The sequence below is a fragment of the Watersipora subatra genome, chromosome 11 (genome assembly GCF_963576615.1).
Source record: "Watersipora subatra chromosome 11, tzWatSuba1.1, whole genome shotgun sequence".
Taxonomy (NCBI): Eukaryota; Metazoa; Bryozoa; class Gymnolaemata; order Cheilostomatida; family Watersiporidae; genus Watersipora; species Watersipora subatra.
Window position 1 is genome coordinate 9073508 of NC_088718.1, and position 17813 is coordinate 9091320.

General features: G+C 35.7%; 1 protein-coding gene across 1 annotated transcript in view; it reads right to left on the reverse strand.

The window, feature by feature from the left end:
- Nucleotides 1-17813, reverse strand: part of LOC137407792 (condensin complex subunit 1-like) — a 58098-nt gene that overhangs the window by 22227 nt on the left and 18058 nt on the right. The window contains exons 11-17 of the mRNA XM_068094174.1: nt 15101-15241; nt 13421-13518; nt 9751-9876; nt 7693-7846; nt 4381-4492; nt 2984-3128; nt 1298-1424 (exon numbers count right to left, since the gene is read on the reverse strand). Of these exons, the coding sequence (XP_067950275.1) occupies nt 1298-1424; nt 2984-3128; nt 4381-4492; nt 7693-7846; nt 9751-9876; nt 13421-13518; nt 15101-15241 (903 nt within the window). The remainder of the gene's footprint in view (nt 1-1297; nt 1425-2983; nt 3129-4380; nt 4493-7692; nt 7847-9750; nt 9877-13420; nt 13519-15100; nt 15242-17813) is intronic.

The window sequence follows — 17813 nt, forward strand, 5'->3', positions numbered from 1 at the left end:
GAAAACGTTACATTTAAAGATGAACTTCCACGAAATTTCAGTGAACTTTATTAGAATGTTCCGGCATTTTTTATCATTTGCGACGGTTTTTTGATGTTTGAGATGATCTGACTGCCAGGATGCTTCAAGATTAAAATTCACAAAATTCTTTCGCAGTTGAAACGCTCAGATTCAAGTAAAAGTGTGATTATGACATGTACTTCGGCAAAGAGGCAGACGAGGCAATAAAGACGAGTAACGCTGCAACTTGAACACAATCTTTCGTTTTTTCGTGACGTCATTTTATTGTTGTCGGCCATCTTTATAGACATATTTATCGTTAGAAACACGAAGCATTTGCAATGATAATTTGAAAACGATGTTTTCGTTTGCAATTTTTTATTATAGTATCAAAACAACACTTAAAAGTACTAATAAATCAAAGAAAAACGATCGTTTTCTACAAAAAATGGCGGCTTTTTCGTGCACGAGCGCATGTGCAAACGACTTGATGACGTAAAAAAAAACGATGGATAGACAATATTAATAATGAGAGAGACAGGCAGATGCGCAACTAGTGATGTCATTTCGGGATATATTCCTTTTCTGAGCGTTCTAACTGCGACCAAGTTTTGTCGATTTTAATTTTGAAACATCCCGGCAGTTAGACCACCTCAAACATCCTCCACAATACTACAGTATTAGATTACCAACTTTTAAAACGCATTGGTTCAACTCACTCAATAATTTCTGATTTCTACATTTACATTTTTTTCTTTCTTTTGGCATGTAATAAAAAACATTTTTTGGATGATTGTCAATGTCAATAAAAACCATACATACGACTTTGGGCCCCTTGCTATTCAAATCAATTTCGAAAACTTGCATTGATTTGACGGCATTTGTTATATGGAATTTTTCAAGTTATTTGATGCACCATCTTTACATAAATTCTTTACGTTCAGTGGAATTTATATGAAAGGTTCACGTTAAACTACTGTATGGTATATATATGATACACTTCACTATATACTGTATAGCGCAATAGCGTACTTCACTATACAGTGTGTAAACAGTATACAACGGTACATATGAAGCGAACATGGTGCAGTTCACTGTATCGGATTTTGAAAAGTTATAACAAGATCTAAAAAACTGAACAGTCCTATTAATTCTGTGCTAATAATAGCATATTTCACTAATCATGTCATCAATTATATCATTTCTCACTTATGATGTAATCAATCATAGCGTACTCCGCCAATGACACAGTCAATTAAACACTGTCTCACCAATGATGTCATCAACTATTGCTTACCTCACTGCTAATGTCATCGCTTCTCACGAACTCTGCCACAAGCTCCTCCCAAGCAGTCTGCTGTCCAAAGAGCCCACCAAATGTCTTTGAGAGAGCGATGAGACTCGCCACCACTCGACTTGGCTCCCTGTCACAGACAAACAACTCATCTTGTAAAATGATGAGATAGTATGCAGCTGTTGCTTCTATTTCCATACAAAAAACTGATACTAGTAATTTGCTTATTTCATGCCCCCATTGGACAGTGCTTTGCTTGTTTCTACTGAGTTAGGAATAAACTTACAGCTGTAAGGAGCACTGCAATTGCCTGCTCCTAACAGCTGTTAGGTGCAGGCAATTCCTAACAGCTGTAAAAGCCAAAACAAACTGCCATTCACATTATATAGGAAACTTGTGGAGTAGCTAGTTGCTGGCCATCGAGACTAGTTTCTGAGCCTATTGATAGCGGCGAATGGTGACCCGCAGGAACACGGTATGTCGCAACCAAAACAGAACTTACGATAGCTAAGTTTAAGAGCTTGAGGCTTGAAGCTAGTATCAGAGTTTTTGAAGTATATAGAAAAATTATTATTACATTAAAAATTATAAATGGCTAACGGCAGCTGCAAGATTTTTTCTTCAAATGCTGCTGCAATAAAAACTAAACAGAAATCAGTCATTACAACCAGTTTTTCTAAGTTTTACACATGAATTGTGTATTGCGAATGTCAGTTCACAAAGCCAGCAGCATTTATGGCAACGCGACAGTGATTTGTTACACAACTATGTCAGAGAAAGTGGTAACAAAGGGTATAGCAAGATATTCATATTCTTTTGCGCATTCTTATATCAGAATTTATATCAAAATTTTAACATAGCTTTTAATATTTATCATTAATAATGAAACAAATTTATCATTATTAATAAAATAAAAGTTTTGACAAGAAAAGTATACAATTATATCTTACAGTAGTCATAATTTGATTTTCAACTCAATTGATTTGGGTATAGATAAATCTATTGGAGTTTTCCTCCCATACTTTGTTCATATCAAGAAAATGAGCTGGAGTGATGTCTGGAGTCCATATGGTGTTCATTGTAGAGATTTAATGAAGAGTTGCTGAGAAAAAAGTCGAGTGACACGCCCAAAATGAAAACATGGAAAATGCATTCATCCTAAAAAGAATAGTTTTACAATAAATATGGAGCAATATGGAAACATCTGCCAGGTCAAAGTCTCTGTGCCCCATATGTACAAGCAGTTCTGTTACCCTGCCATGAATGATGAAAGTCGATCTTGCTTTTAAGTTAGCCTCAAGAATACAAGTAACGTCAACATCATCAACTCCGATATAACATTTTTCCTCAGCACAGAAAATTGGTTAAATCCTCTTAAAATATCGAACAATGGGAAAGCATCCGCCTTTTCATGTGAAAGTTTCATGCGCCCAACCTGTACGAACACCTTTGTTTTGTTACTTTATCATATAGATATTGCTACTGAGGACAATATCTATATCCATCATCCATGTAAGGCCTCAATATAAGTTTACCACTGATCTCCAATACTAATACTCCATCTAGAATGACTGTCATAAACATTGATTAAACCTTTGTAGAGCTAGTCTCTAATCTAACATATCAGTGCTGCCGTATGGTACCCTTGTACAATCTAATCTGCGACTGATGATCTCGGACAGTGCTTACCGAGACTCCCCTGTATCATCTGAGTATAGGTAGAGCTGTCTGAAGGCCTGAACTACGGCATTCTTTATGCTGTTCTCCTGTACCCAGACAAGTTTCAGCATGGCTGCCAGACCATGAATAGCATCGGTAACGCCAAACTGGGTAACTGTAATATTTTAGAATATAAAATGGCACTCAGCTGTGTTTAGCTTCACTTTTCATCTTGAAACTTACTAAAATATGCATTTGAAAACTGAGTATCATAAACAGTGAACATAGAGAAGTCATAAATTGCTTGTAAATAAGATTGGCATTCTAGCTTATGGCACCACTATTGGTCATTTAAGTTATTCCGTACAGTCAACTTGTATATACAGTGAAACTCGGATAACTCGCCCTTGGATACCTCGAAAAATTGGTTAACTCGAACGGATTTGTTTGGTCCGTTCCCACGCAATGATAAATTGCTTTAGATAACTCGACCTTAACTTCGTTAACGTGAACAGTTTTTTTTGCCCAACGGCTACCGAGACATTTATATCGCTTGAAAATATCACCTCATTGCAAGCCATAGAGATAAACAACAACTTTTAGTAGTTCTTAGGCGTCATTATTACCACTATCAGCAAAATAATTCTGTTAACGACTTTTCTAAAGGTTTGCAAAAATCAAATTTTACCAAACATCCGCTTGGGGATAGCCCTCGGCAAGCAAGGAGAAACCAGGTAACCTTCAGAAAAACTTTAAGAAAAATCGGAAAAACTGGTTTTTGTTAAATGCTCAAAAGAAAAATATATCTTTTTATTCTGAGAATTTCAACCGCGATCAGGTTTTGCCTATTTTAATCTGAAAACGTCCTGTCAGTCGCATCACCTAAAACAAACAAACGAATCTAAAGTACTAAAAGGAAAATATTTATTCCTTCTGATAAAAAGTGTAAAAACATTACATGAGAGGTCCCTTAACTTGCAACAAGCAACCAATGCTTTTGATTTATACATAGTTTGTATATGTACTGATAAATACAATGATACATGCACTTGTGACAGTGTTCTCATAACTTGAATGCTCTGATAACTCAAACACTTTCTCTCGGTCCCGTGAGGGTCGAGTTAACCGAGTTTCACTGTATATAAATATAAATAAATATGTATATAAATATATTTGAATACATAGAAATAGATATAGCTATATATATAAATAAATATATTTAGACATATACAAATATATATAGCTACATCTATATAATGTATATATATAAATATGTAAATATATAAATAGTATATCAAAAGTAGAAAAGGAATATTCTGGTTAAAATCATCAGAACTAAAGATGCTAAAGAAAATGCTGATCTATCCGCCAAATAATGGGATGAGCGATCTAAATCCGATCATGCAACAGACAAAACTAGTACTCACTGCTAATGACCACTTGTATGCTTTCAACAACATCTGAGGGAGTCTTGGAACAGAGCAGCTTACATATGAGTGGTGTGGTGTCTTGTAGAAGCCTACAGAACTTGAGAGTTTCCTGTAGAAAATGGATGGAGACCTAAAGCTTGGTTCCCATATACATGTACGTCGCAAAGCATCGGTGAAAGCACCACAGGCTATTAGCGGTGAAATGGGAACCTACGCGCCGGGTACCACCGGTAGTTGCCGGCGGCAACGCAATAGTTTAGCGATGTTCAAATTTCGCAAAAGACCGCTGGCAAAACCTTCCCGAAATGCACTGTACAGGTGAAGGTCACCATTATAGAAACGACATGGCGAGCGAACATTTTATTTGATTACGCGATTAAGTTTAGCGATGCAGCTTTTATGTGAACATATGCCACCGAACCTAGCGCCACATGTGTTTTGCTGCGCAAGTTACCGCCAGAGTCTCGCAATCGATATGGGAAGCAGGCTTAATGAACTTGCGATGCAACACACAAACTTAACAGACTTAGCAACTTAAACATACTAACAAACTTAGCTCATAAAATTCCAAGATACTATTCTGACGGGGGAAAAAGTTATTTTTTAGTTATAGTACGATTTTTTTTCACTTGGGATGTGTTCTTTTTCTCTGTCAAACATACAAACAATACAAATGTGATGAAAATAAATTATCTGCATAAAGCTGAGCCATAAAGAGTTGCTAGCTAGTATCTTTACCACCTCTGTTGGCAGAACTTGGTCAACATATCATTGGTCACAAAATTCAACAAAAAAGTAATTGTGCCGCATTTAATTTCTATGGAGAATACAAGTAGGTCGGCTCTTCAAAAGTGTTTAGTTTTATGTTGTACACCAGGAAAACTGCATGGCATATAGAATGAGTTCTACCTAGTCGTTGCTGTCTGTAACATAATCTATTTTTAAGGTTAGTGTGTATCTAAACTAAGATAAACCTAACGCAAACTTTACTTCTGGAGGAATTTTTCTACAGGTTCCAATACTTGAATATGATTGGCTGAAGATGATTCATGGTATTTTTTCTCTTTACACAACTAAATACACATAAATACAAGTGCAAAGGTATAAAGTTTTTGCCACGAGCATGTACCCTCAGTTTGTCGAGTGAAGTTAAACAGAATTGAGATGAGTGGTCAAACAGATTGTCCTATCTTAAAAGACAGCAAACCCAACAAATCTTTTGCCTAGTACAACATGCCAACTTAATGATGCAAAAAAAATTCTTTTGCAATTGGGGCTTATAAGGCATGTAAAACAAAGAACGCTTTAGATTTGAAAGCTAAACTTTCTAAGAATTTTTCATGGCTGCTCCAATTCATATCAAGTGGAATGAGTTTGGCTGTGCTTGAGATTGACATGAGATGAAAACATAAAAAAGAGATAGTTTACTTTTACAATAATGCTTGTGAAGCTGCTTACAAACTCACTGTATTGATACTATAACTACTAACACTATCGGGAATTACCTGTATACTTTTACCTCCTTACTGGTATAAACATCCAATTCAGAAGACTTAAAGATCAATGTAACGAGCCTGTGCACAATAGATCAATTTACAGACACCATTTTCAAGCAAACTGCACTTCTTGCCTTCTTAGATTAAATTAATATCTACTTGAACCATGGCAGTACACATGTGATAAGTATGTGCACAATTATTCTTAGCTGGTGCAGATGGTAGTGTGTTGGTCTTGGAGTCCAAATGTCTGGGTTTGATGCTTGTGCGAGGAAATTTGTTTCTTAACGCTTTCAGCGAGGCTCCAGACAGACAGACAGCTCTCTTTGTAGTAAAGATAACAGTAAAGGTACGGCCACACGTACTGATTTTTCGTTGATTCTGAAGTTACAAGTAGGTCGGCTCTTCAAAAGTGTTTAGTTTTATGTTGTACACCAGGAAAACTGCATGGCATATAGAATACAATACCGAAATCATGAAATGAATGAAAAACAGAATTATTCGGCCGAAATTCACATAATTTTTAAAGCTGTGCATGCACACCTTTAAAAATTATGGACGAACCGTGGACGAAATCATGGACGAATTAGCTTTTAATTGGCTAAAAAACTATTAGCGAGCACGATTCTAGCAGCTTTTGCAATTTATATAGTCTGAGTCACATAACGTGAGGCGCAAGAAAAATACTAACGCGATTTGCCACAGTAAATACGATGCAACTGCCTAAAATGCGCTATAGTTAGTTCTTTATTGTTCGTACACCATGACTACAAATTGTTTTTTCATTAAGAATTTTTTTTTTAACAAAAGAAGTTCCATTGTAGAAAAAGTTGCCCTCCTTAGCACCGTGATTTCGGTTAGAATCAACGAAAAATCGGTACGTGTGGCTGTACCTTTAGGATTCACAAACTAGCAAACTTAACTCTGATTTAGATGCAATTGTCAAAAGAAAATATTAAAAGCAAATTGTGAAAGTTTCTCCGCTTTCTCATTTCATATGAAATATCAGCCTCTTAGATACTCTGTTATCAGAGACTTGAAAAACATTAAATGGCTCGATCTAAGCAATAGAGACACCTACTAATACATACACTAGAAAACATAGCCTTAGTCCAGTGGTTCCCAACTACCTTGGAGCCATGGACCCCTAAGCTCCTTATCTAAAAGTCACGGACCCCTTTAAAACAACATAATATATGGTGGTATATATAATATTATCATAATATATATATGGGGTTTATAACAATGCATTGTAGATTGAAATGTTTTAATTTCCATGGATCTTAGCATATGGCTAAAATTGAAGAGGGAGAGAGAGAATTACGTGTTTGCTGGTTACAGATTTTGTTGTTTCGTACTACTAACCGGAAATCAGGTACTATCCAGCGATTGATGCACATGGGTGATAAAAATCTGGACCCAAAAACCTAACAAGACAACGCGACCACCCCACGGTAATTGCATTAGCCCCGGAACCCAGGCTAGCACAATACCAAAAAAGCTTGATCATTAAATTCTGCCCATATGATAGCGTCACCTATCCTTTTAGGGTTTTATATCATTGATCCAACCACTATGAGACAGAAATAGCTGTAAACAACTAGCTAGAAAACCCAATACTGGCACCGGGCTGTGGACCCCCTCAAAACCTCCTGTGGACCCCTAAGGGGGTCCATGGACCACCAGTTGGGAACCACTGCCTTAGTCTGTTATGGCTCACAGAACATGCTGGTTAATCAAGCAGTCAACTCATTCTAAAACATCTGACTCAATACCCTTCAACTAAATCAAATTTCCTTAGTTTCAAACTTGCCTCCAAATACTTGACAACAATTTCTTGTTCGCCGATTTTTTCTTTCAGCTGGGAGCAAACAGGTCTATCCTCATCCATATCACTGACCTCGGGTGTTTTTTGGGAGAGAAAGATGGACTTCAATGTGCCCAGTATGCGCTCCACCTGATCATTGCTGTCGGTGACAAAGACAACTGTAGGATTGATTCGTATTCAGACAGAACCATGACAAAATCTGAGCGCCAAAGTTCAACTTTGAGTGTTTATGTAGTTAAAAGGAATTGAAAATTGAATAGATGCATGGCTTATATAAATATATAATTAATATAATATAGACATAATCTTCTATATAAATTTCAATGTTTGTCTTTTGTTATGGGTCGCCATTCATTAACATCTAGCAATGAAAATTCCCAACAGTGCTAGATTTGAACTCGTGAGGATTGAGGTTGCAAGTATACAAACATGTGCATTAAGGAGAATACTAAGCTATTCCCATTTGACTTAGTCATGTACAATATCTTTATCGCGATTAAAGCTAAATATGTACGTTTTATTATGAAATAATAGTACCTTTTGCGTTTGTTCCTTCTTTGAAATTGTTTTTAAAAGTCATCTCAAAATCCGTTATTCATCGTTCTTTATTTGTAATTTTCAATTGTGCCATTTCGATTTCAAATGTTCCGCTACAGTACAACTGTAACAGCACAATTTTATTCTTAAATTTCGGGTTATTGCAAAGGGCAATCATTAGAATTGTAAAACTAGAAAATATTCATATACACATTCTCAAGTAGGAATTGCCTCTACATTCTCTTTTAGTTTGATCAGCCAAAGTACCCTTGTGCGCTTCAAAGATGTATTTAATTTTAATACCTCATTTTTACGCTTGCGCCAGTATCGACTATGAAAAGGTACCGGTATAGTCATATTCAAAATTTTTTGTTGATAGCTTCTGCAGCAACAGTAACCTTTTTTATAAACCCACTTCCACGTTCTCTTTGCTATTAATAATTCAACAGATTAATGATTTGTATTTTGCCTTTTTTTAGTTTTTTTTAATTGTATCACTTCACTTTTCATTGTAACCATGGTAACAAAACATACATTATCTAGCCATTGCCTGTTAATTATTTCACATTCAAACACCTTTACAGTTATTTTAGTTTTCTCTTAATTTATTTGAACCACAGCAAACAATTTAACCCGTGATATGACAATTAAATTTATGACGGACAATGTTGTATATGTTAAACAAAAATAAATTTTCAATACAAATACTTATTATTACCCGTGCAACGCCAGGCATTCAGCTAGTATGGAGACATAATAAATATATAGGTAATAATACAGATATAACAGTAGATAAAGATATAACCATAGCTGATATACAGAAAGTGAACAGACTGGCTTTTCTTCAGTAAAATCTACTAGAGTTTGCCATCAATTTTAAACTATTTCAAATTATCAAACAATTGTAAAATCAGCCAAACGACATTGATAAGCCTAGATTTTTTAGATCAGGAATGGACCACACACTAATGTTAAACTAAAAGTAACAACTATGTTTATAGTTTGTGACGCCGCTTTTCAAAATGTCACGAGATAGATGAAGCTTTCCTAATATCGAGTGAAAAGCAGTAAGGAATGCTTTAAATTAAGTAATGAATTAAAAATATACAATTAATTTTAATAACTATAATATATACGCAAAAAAATGTTAACCTGAATTAAAGTTCCCAACGCAAAAAATCTGGCAGTAAAAAACTTTTTTCTTTACCACGAAAAATCTTGACAAAGGTGACTTTATGGAGAGCTATTTGAGATAGGATGCCAAGCCTGCCACCATTAATGAGATTTCCATAAATCAAACTACAGACTCTACGTTACTTGACTATATCAGTTCCGCAGTACCAGTATAATCTTGTGAAACCTTGTAAAACTTGTGAAACCTGCTTGTACCACTCACTCGTAAGGTTACACGTTTAACTAGTTTCTCAACACTTTCTGCACAGTCACTCGGGTGGGTAAGTCAGCCCTGAAACTCGCAACAAAAGTTGTATCGACTATAAATACTACCTGCTATCATCATCCAATGGTCGAAGACTAATTGCATCGCTGCCAAGGCCTTGTGCCTTTACGAGGAGAACGACAGCATTAGATGGCTTGCACTCAGTCAGCAATGCTATCAATTTCTCCACCACGCTAAAACCAATAAACATCAAAAGATGGGTTATGAGCAAATAAAATTGTTACGAGGAAATGTAACTGAATCTCTGCAGACAAAGTCGATTTGTTCTAAGAGCCGCTTCAGATGTTAAAATCTTCATATGTTGGAAAAATTATTCCAATAAGAATATGCTGTAACTCATTTAATATATTCGAGAGCCAAAATGACTGTGATAACTGCTATGTGAAAGAAGCAAAATGAAAATTAAATGACACATTAAAACTGAAAAAATAGTCAATAAAAAAGGGTTTTATTGTTTTTTTTTCAGGTTTTACGGCAATGGAAACGTATGCTTGATATTGAGATGGTTTGGGAGTGAAGAATATAAAAATATAATATGTTTTGAAGAACAACAAAAGGTATTCAACAGATAAAAGTAGTAGTATTCTCCTAGTGCTGGAGCACTGTTGATGCAATGAGAAGTTTACATTCAAAACTTCATACTGTAACTTGTACTACCACTAATTAATATAGATCTAAAACAATATATAATTTTACAGACTTTGAGATTCAAACTCAAAAGGGTTTCCACTACAGCCTGATTAAACGTAAAATTCAATTCAAATTCTCGTTGAATTAGTCTGAACAAGGTTTTAACAAAGTCAGCTAAAAGTTATAGTAAAGGTGAGGAATAAACGCGTCAAACCAGAAGCAGAGAATATAAAATTGAGACTACAAAATAAAGTGAAGCTCGGTGAAAGATTAAAACTCATCTTCAAGTGTGTGTTTAGAGAGCTAAAGGCATTGAAGTTAAATTCAAAGTCCATGTTATGTAACGTAGCGGCGCAAAAAGCCTAGTGTACAGAACGCATTGCTGTCAAGTCTCTCTCCCACAGCCTTTCACCACTACATCTGTCTCAAAGGTAAGAACTCCATGCAGTACTGTACATAGTAATGGTGCATTTTATTGTGGATCATAACCATTAGATAAGTATTTGTTTAGCGAGCTTGTGAGTGCATGTACTCAATCACAACAATTGAAAACACATTTTTCCATCATATCTTGTTTTTACGTGTTTTTTCATAGTATGGGAATGAATTAAGTTGTATTTAGTTACTTGATATAGGAAATATTGCATCGCCATGAGCGCATTGACATACAGCGCAGTCCCAGAACACATCAAGCTCATACGTCGAGGTATGACTGTAGTTCAGACATGTCCAAGGACCGGCCCGCGGGCTAAATGCGGCCCCGGTTCAATTTTTATCCGGCCCGCCGCCTCTGTCATAAAATAAATAATGTCTGGCTCGCCTGTAGAATTAACCCTTTGAACCCTAACGGCCGATTTTCCAGCACTGAGTAGGGTGTGTCAAAATCCCTAACGGCTGGAATTCTGGCATTCACATGGCTTTGTTTACAAATAGAGTTTCTAAGTAACAGAATAAACCAATCAGATTAATTCTTGCACAGGAAGTTTGACCAGAATTGTCTCATCCATTTGTAAACGTTTTCAAATATCTTCACTTCCTTCGATTTATTAACAAATTTTATTAGAACAGCATCGCGAAAAAATTGATACGACCCATTTGTTAGTAGGTCATAAATAATTATTATGCAAATAAAATATTTTATATGTCCGCCAACAAAATTCTCTTTGCAGTTATTTGGTATCAAAAGGTTCACCATGTTCTACTCTGCTGTGTTGTAGGTGCAAAATAGGTAGAAATGTGTTTACAAGCTCTTAAAAGCTCAAAAACGAACAGTTAAAAAACAGCCGTAGGTGAGAATCCCTTTATTTCGATGGCGTACTCAACTCGACGTGGTTATTGTTTTGACACGTGATGTTATCACGTGAAATGAAAGGCCAATAGAAGGCTCGATATAACATATCTCGTAGCACTAGTTTATGACAAACGCTTTGGGGTTGACCGGAAAGTCCCCATCAAATATAGATGCTCGCTACTTTACAGTTTCGTTTCAGCCTGTCTAATCATCTAGTCATAAGCTGATCATGTGACCCATATTCTCCGACAATTACAGGTGACCAACAGGCTCCTCATGTTTAGCCTATCGGTTAAAGTTGAAAAATTAAATCTAATTGTTAGGCGAGGTTTTGAGATATCGGTGCTCAGACAGCATTACGATGATAATGAAATAGACGCATAAGGACAATAGACATGGTTTTATTGAATGCATGAAATGTATTTGTAAAAATATTTCGACGAATGAGGTTGCATGAAAGTGTAAACAGAACCACATCATGTTCAAATACGCCCCGTTTGAACCGTTTTGAGAGGGATTCAAAACTACGACGTTTTTTTTGTGATGGCTGCAATAAACTGTTCGCTTTTGAGCTTTTAAGAGCTTGTAATCACATTTCCACATATTTAGAACATACAACACAACAGAGTGAGACATGGTAAGCCTTCTGATACCAAACAACTGTAATGTGAACTTTGTTGCAAGTCAATCTTTAAGGGTTGCCATCGCAAATGGTACACCCTGACACAGAATATATTCACTAGTGTTACATGCTACGATTTTTTTAGGTTTAATGTAGTGGTTTGATCGTAGGAATGAGGAGGGCCAATTTACATGTTACGCAGGAGTGGTCACACAACTCCCAATCGATTGTAGCTGACGAGTTTACATGCTACAAAGAAATTGTTCCACAAAGCCGCGTTTTTTATATTAGCCTGTTGCGCTTTTAACTACAGCGGGGCGCATATTTTATATCGCGGCTGACACTATTAAAATGGGTTTAAGATCAAATGTCAATGAAAATTTTTCTTTCAAATTCGGAGATGTTTTTTATTTCGGAGATGATATTTTTAAAACGCATGCGTTGAAAACAGAGCTGTGTAGGGATGCTGTAAGGCCGTCGCCAATAAAGATGATGAAAATCAAACCTTCGATAGCAAATATTTATGCAATAATACGAGTATTGATGTTTACAACATACATAGTACTTCGTTGTTGATACGATGTTTTCAAAAACACCCCTTGAATCGCTTCGAAGAATTAAGTATGCAACATTTGAAACTATTTACATGCTACGAAGATGAAAAATATGACAAAAACTTGTAGCATGTAACATTAGTGATTGTCAGCATTTGCCAACGAGATTTGGCATAGGAGCAATTGTGACGAGATGCTCTTCTTAACACCACCAATAGATCTTCTGTAATTCGAACTTATGACCTATTGACCTCCTGACCTATTGATTATATGCCAGTACACTAACCACTGAACCTCTGCCGCTGCTTTATATCGATCCTGAACCTTTAAACTTGACTATGATTTGTCAATCATTTTCAAATTGAAAAGTTTTGTGTTAGCTACTACGTTGTTAGAGTGAAAGAAACATAGAAACATATCACTAACAATTGTGATGGTGCCACCTACCTAAAAAGTCTCATCGGGACCACTATAATTGGATGTCTAGCTGAAGGTTGAGTAGTGGGAGTTACCATATAGAACACTATCTTATAGAACTACTTGCTTTGTGAGAAGAAAACTCCAAGTATGAACTCAATCGGACTACGAAAAGAACATCTTAAGGAGAAGCTTAAAACTACCTGTCAGCGTTAAGACTCTCATCAAGGGATGACTCCTCATTGGCGGCGTCCTCCCAATCAGGATTATCTGTTATGTAGTCCTCCACAGCCTTCTTTGTCTATCGTTAAATAAGGAACAGGAATAGAAAGCGGAGAGATGAGCACTAATATATGACGGAGAGGTAATATATGACGGAGAGATAATATATGACGGAGAGGTAATATATGACGGAGAGGTAATATATGACGGAGAGGTAATATATGACGGAAAGGTAATATATGACGGAGAGGTAATATATGACGGAGATGTAATATATGACGGAGATGTAGTATATGACAGAGATGGAACATATGGCAGAGAGGTAATATATGACATAGAGGTAATGTATGACAGAGTAGTAGTATATGACAGAGATGGAACATATGGCAGAGAGGTAATATACAATGGTGTGCAAAATATACAGGACCCCTTAGGTGGAAAACAAAAACTCTTATATACAATATGGTTACTGATTGTGAATTTAACCAATAACCATAAATTATATATTAATTTAATCCCCATTTTATCCTGATCTCAAATACGTAAACTAAACAGATGTAAAGTTATGTTTTTGAATTTGTTAAACTCTGAACATTTCATTTTTCAATGGTTAAAGATAACAATCTGTACAGATATGATGACATCACATACATTTTATTTGCTTATTTCAAGTTATATACATGTACATATCTTTCCTATACACAGATACGACTTAAAATAACCAAATAAAAATGTATATCTGCATAAATTGTTATTATCAACCATTAAAAATGAATGGTGATAATTAATAATGCAACGTAGAAAAATGAAATATAAAAACAGAAAATGTATACAAACTATGATAATTTATACAAGTCAAGTTAAATTTCTACAAGACTAAACCAGTTTAGCCCTGTATCTCTATCACCTTCTCTAATCTAAATTAATTTCTTCATCGGGAAATAATTACGTCTTTGGGGAAAACCTAATGTTTGGCAAGGCCACATACAAACTGTCATAACTTTTGTTGTACCACATGGTCTATAAAAATAATTTAATACAAAATCAGCATAAGAATTTACATCGGCTGACGCCATAAAACAGGTTACAAATGTGTTGCGGAATGAGCTCGAACACATTTTCAGCTACCATGAGCATGTTTGAGTACTGTTACAGCTTACGGCAGTATTATTACTGGCCAAAATAAGATAATCACTCTCAGTAGTAGTATTACTTATTGAAAATCACTCTCAAAGTTCATAGATCTACAATTAGTGAAACCTCCGCAGCTGTAATGTGTCTGACACGGCTGATCATTGCTAAAATGGAAATGCAATAAAAAATTAGCCTTGTTGTAAAGCGAACTACGCTGAAGTTGGGTTGCAAACATTTTTTATTGGCTCAACGCAAGCAGATAATTGTTTCCTCCCACATAAGTACAGATCTTATAAGCTAATTAATTAACTAACTACTCACTAATCAGAAATGTTTGGTAGGAAGCCTACTAAAGTCACACCTCGCGACTCTGGGCCATGCACAAACGCTGTGCGGAGCCGTACTATGAGTTGCGGTACGCAAGTGGTTAAAGTGAAGGCAAAGAGACAATAACAGGCACTTTGACTGTATTGGACATCATCCAAGCATTGAGCAGAAACCAACATAAAATATATAAACAAGTGTACCTCAGGCAGCATGGCCTCCCAATTCTCTCCAGGAGAAATCACAGCAGATTCTGGAAGTGTCTTGCTGCCCGGCGTCTCCCTCAGCTCTGCTAGCTTCGCTCGTTCTCTCTCAAGATCCGAGTCTAGATCCTTGTCTGACAACTGTAAGACCAGGTGAACTTTGACACGAGCAAAAGATTTTTTGTTGAAGTTTATTGCTATACATATGTTACTGGATATACTCGAAATTCACAAAACGCCGAATAACAATTAACAGATTCACAGTCACCGCGCCACAATCGCAGTTTGGAGTCATCTGCTCTTAATAGCGCGTTGTAGTTGTAAGATGTAACAAGCTCTCTTACAAGACATAGTCACAGAATGGCAAAAAGCAAACTTTGAAAAAATGATTTTTAGCACAAGTTATAAGGTTTGCGCAATGTTTTTTTTATAGGTGTGATCCGATGAGAACAGATAACTTTAAATCACATCACATAAAGTGGACCCTCACCATACACTTTTTAATTTGTTCCAGTGTTGGCAACGTAAGGCAAAACTTTCATACAGAGCGGTATAGAAACCTATATTAGATATCCAATGCAAACACCTCCTGGTAAAAATCATCAAAATTTTGTATGTATTCTGTGCATATTAAAAAATAGAAATCCCACTGTCATACAGCCCACGACCAAAGTAATAATGGAAAAAAAAGGGTACTGTTGGTTGTTGAAAAAGTATTTCTCAGCAGGATTTGACAGAGTGTAATGTAAATGAGACTTGTTTGAGATGGTATAAAATAAATTTGAGGGAGCACGACTCTAAAAAGGCGCAACAGAAATAACAGAAATAAATATTAATAAAATAAATAATTAACTATCTCAAACTTATGCTTTACAATAATAAAATAAATATTGATTCAAGCTATAGACCTAAACTACTGTATGTAATTTAAATAACAACAGCAATAATGAAATATGTTTATTATATCTCTTATTATATTGAAATGCAATATTAAAAGTAAATGGCAAGCTGCCGTGTAATATACAATTTGAAAGTTGGTTGTTGGTTAAAATAAATATTAATTCAAGCTGTAGACCTAAACTACTGTACGTAATTTAACTAACAACAGCAATAATGAAATATGTTTATTATATCTCTGAAATGCAATATTAAAAGTTAAACGGCAAACTGATGTGTAATATAAAGTTTGAAAGTTGGTTGTGTTGTGATGAATGTAGAATGGTTTTGACAGCGATATGTAACAGAGAGCAAGCGTTGGCATTTACGCGTCTGGAAGTTTTATGCAAACTGGAGTGAAATAAAGAAATATTCTTGTCATAAAAGGGCGTTGTAGTAACGCCCTACCTTGTAGATAAGATGTAAAGAAATCTGGCTGATGTTCTAGATAATTTGAAAAACCTTCGGTAATTGGACAAAAACGCAGGCTGATAAACTGTGTACCATATTTTCGTACCTGTAAATCAGTCTACGCCTCAAACAGTACACAGTATAAACAGTTCTACTATCTGTCGCACGGCTTTATTGGCGTTTCGTAGGTCGGTCGAAACTATTAATAAACAAAGCTGTTCAAGCGTTTTGTGGCGATTTGTGGCAAGACTTTATCGTTCTGTTCCCTGTCACTCGGCGTTTCAATTTCCGGTCTTAACTTTTATTAAACGAAGCTTTTCAAGCGTTTTGTGACGATTTTCGTCCTAATAAATCTGTCTATTTATGTATAATCCGATCAGATGGGTTAGTTTTAGGAATTTGCGGTAACCTTTCAAAGGCTTGGTAACATATTTAAATAGCTTTATATGCGTTTTGTATCATTATTATACTTGAACGACTTTACTGAAAAATAGCTAAATTTGTTGATAGGATTTCGTTGCAAAGGTTTGGTGACGGCCGTTAACGGATAATTTTTTGGGAGTTGTGTGCACATGTGCATTTATCATAATTCTCCCAATCAATCGTTTCACTCTTGTTTGGTTGTGGGATTAGCAACAAAATTATATATTAACCTTAGTAACTACTGTATAGTTACACATAGAGTAACTTTAATGTATCTAGTGGTTATGATCTGCAATAAAATTTAACATTACAATGTACTACATGGAGTACATACCGTAGCGTTCTTACCTTCGAGGTAGATGTATAACATAAATGTTGAAATTAACTTAAATGAATTTAGTTTACTAAACACATACTTAAAGCTAGGTTTGAGTATGTATTTTAAACTATTTTACTGAACTTCACCTTTTCCATCGGCTAAATTTTTATCACTATCTGTTTCCGGATTCATTTTCACTACAACGAATAACACTGAATTAAATATCGTATTTTTTCATGCATTGTGGGAGGAATTTCGGCGAATAGCATATCGGCATATTTGTTATTCTGACGTATTCAGCACACCGACAGCCAAATTTGAATTTCGAGAGAAATTTTTGCCGATATCATGTGGGAAAAAATATTTCTAATGGAGAGGTCACAAAAAAGCATTGTGCTCTACGTCATGAAGGCGAAAAAATTGTATAACATGGTCATCGCAACTCGAGGGCATACTGTATAGGATCTGAATATTATCTGTTGGATAACAACGACTTGAAACCCAGGATATGGCATTGTTCAACCCATTGATGCCCAGCTGCATGGTCAACTAGTCAGCATTGCCAACATTGGTTGTTTACAACACAGGGTAGTCCGCATGCACTGAATAACTTATCTCCCTCCC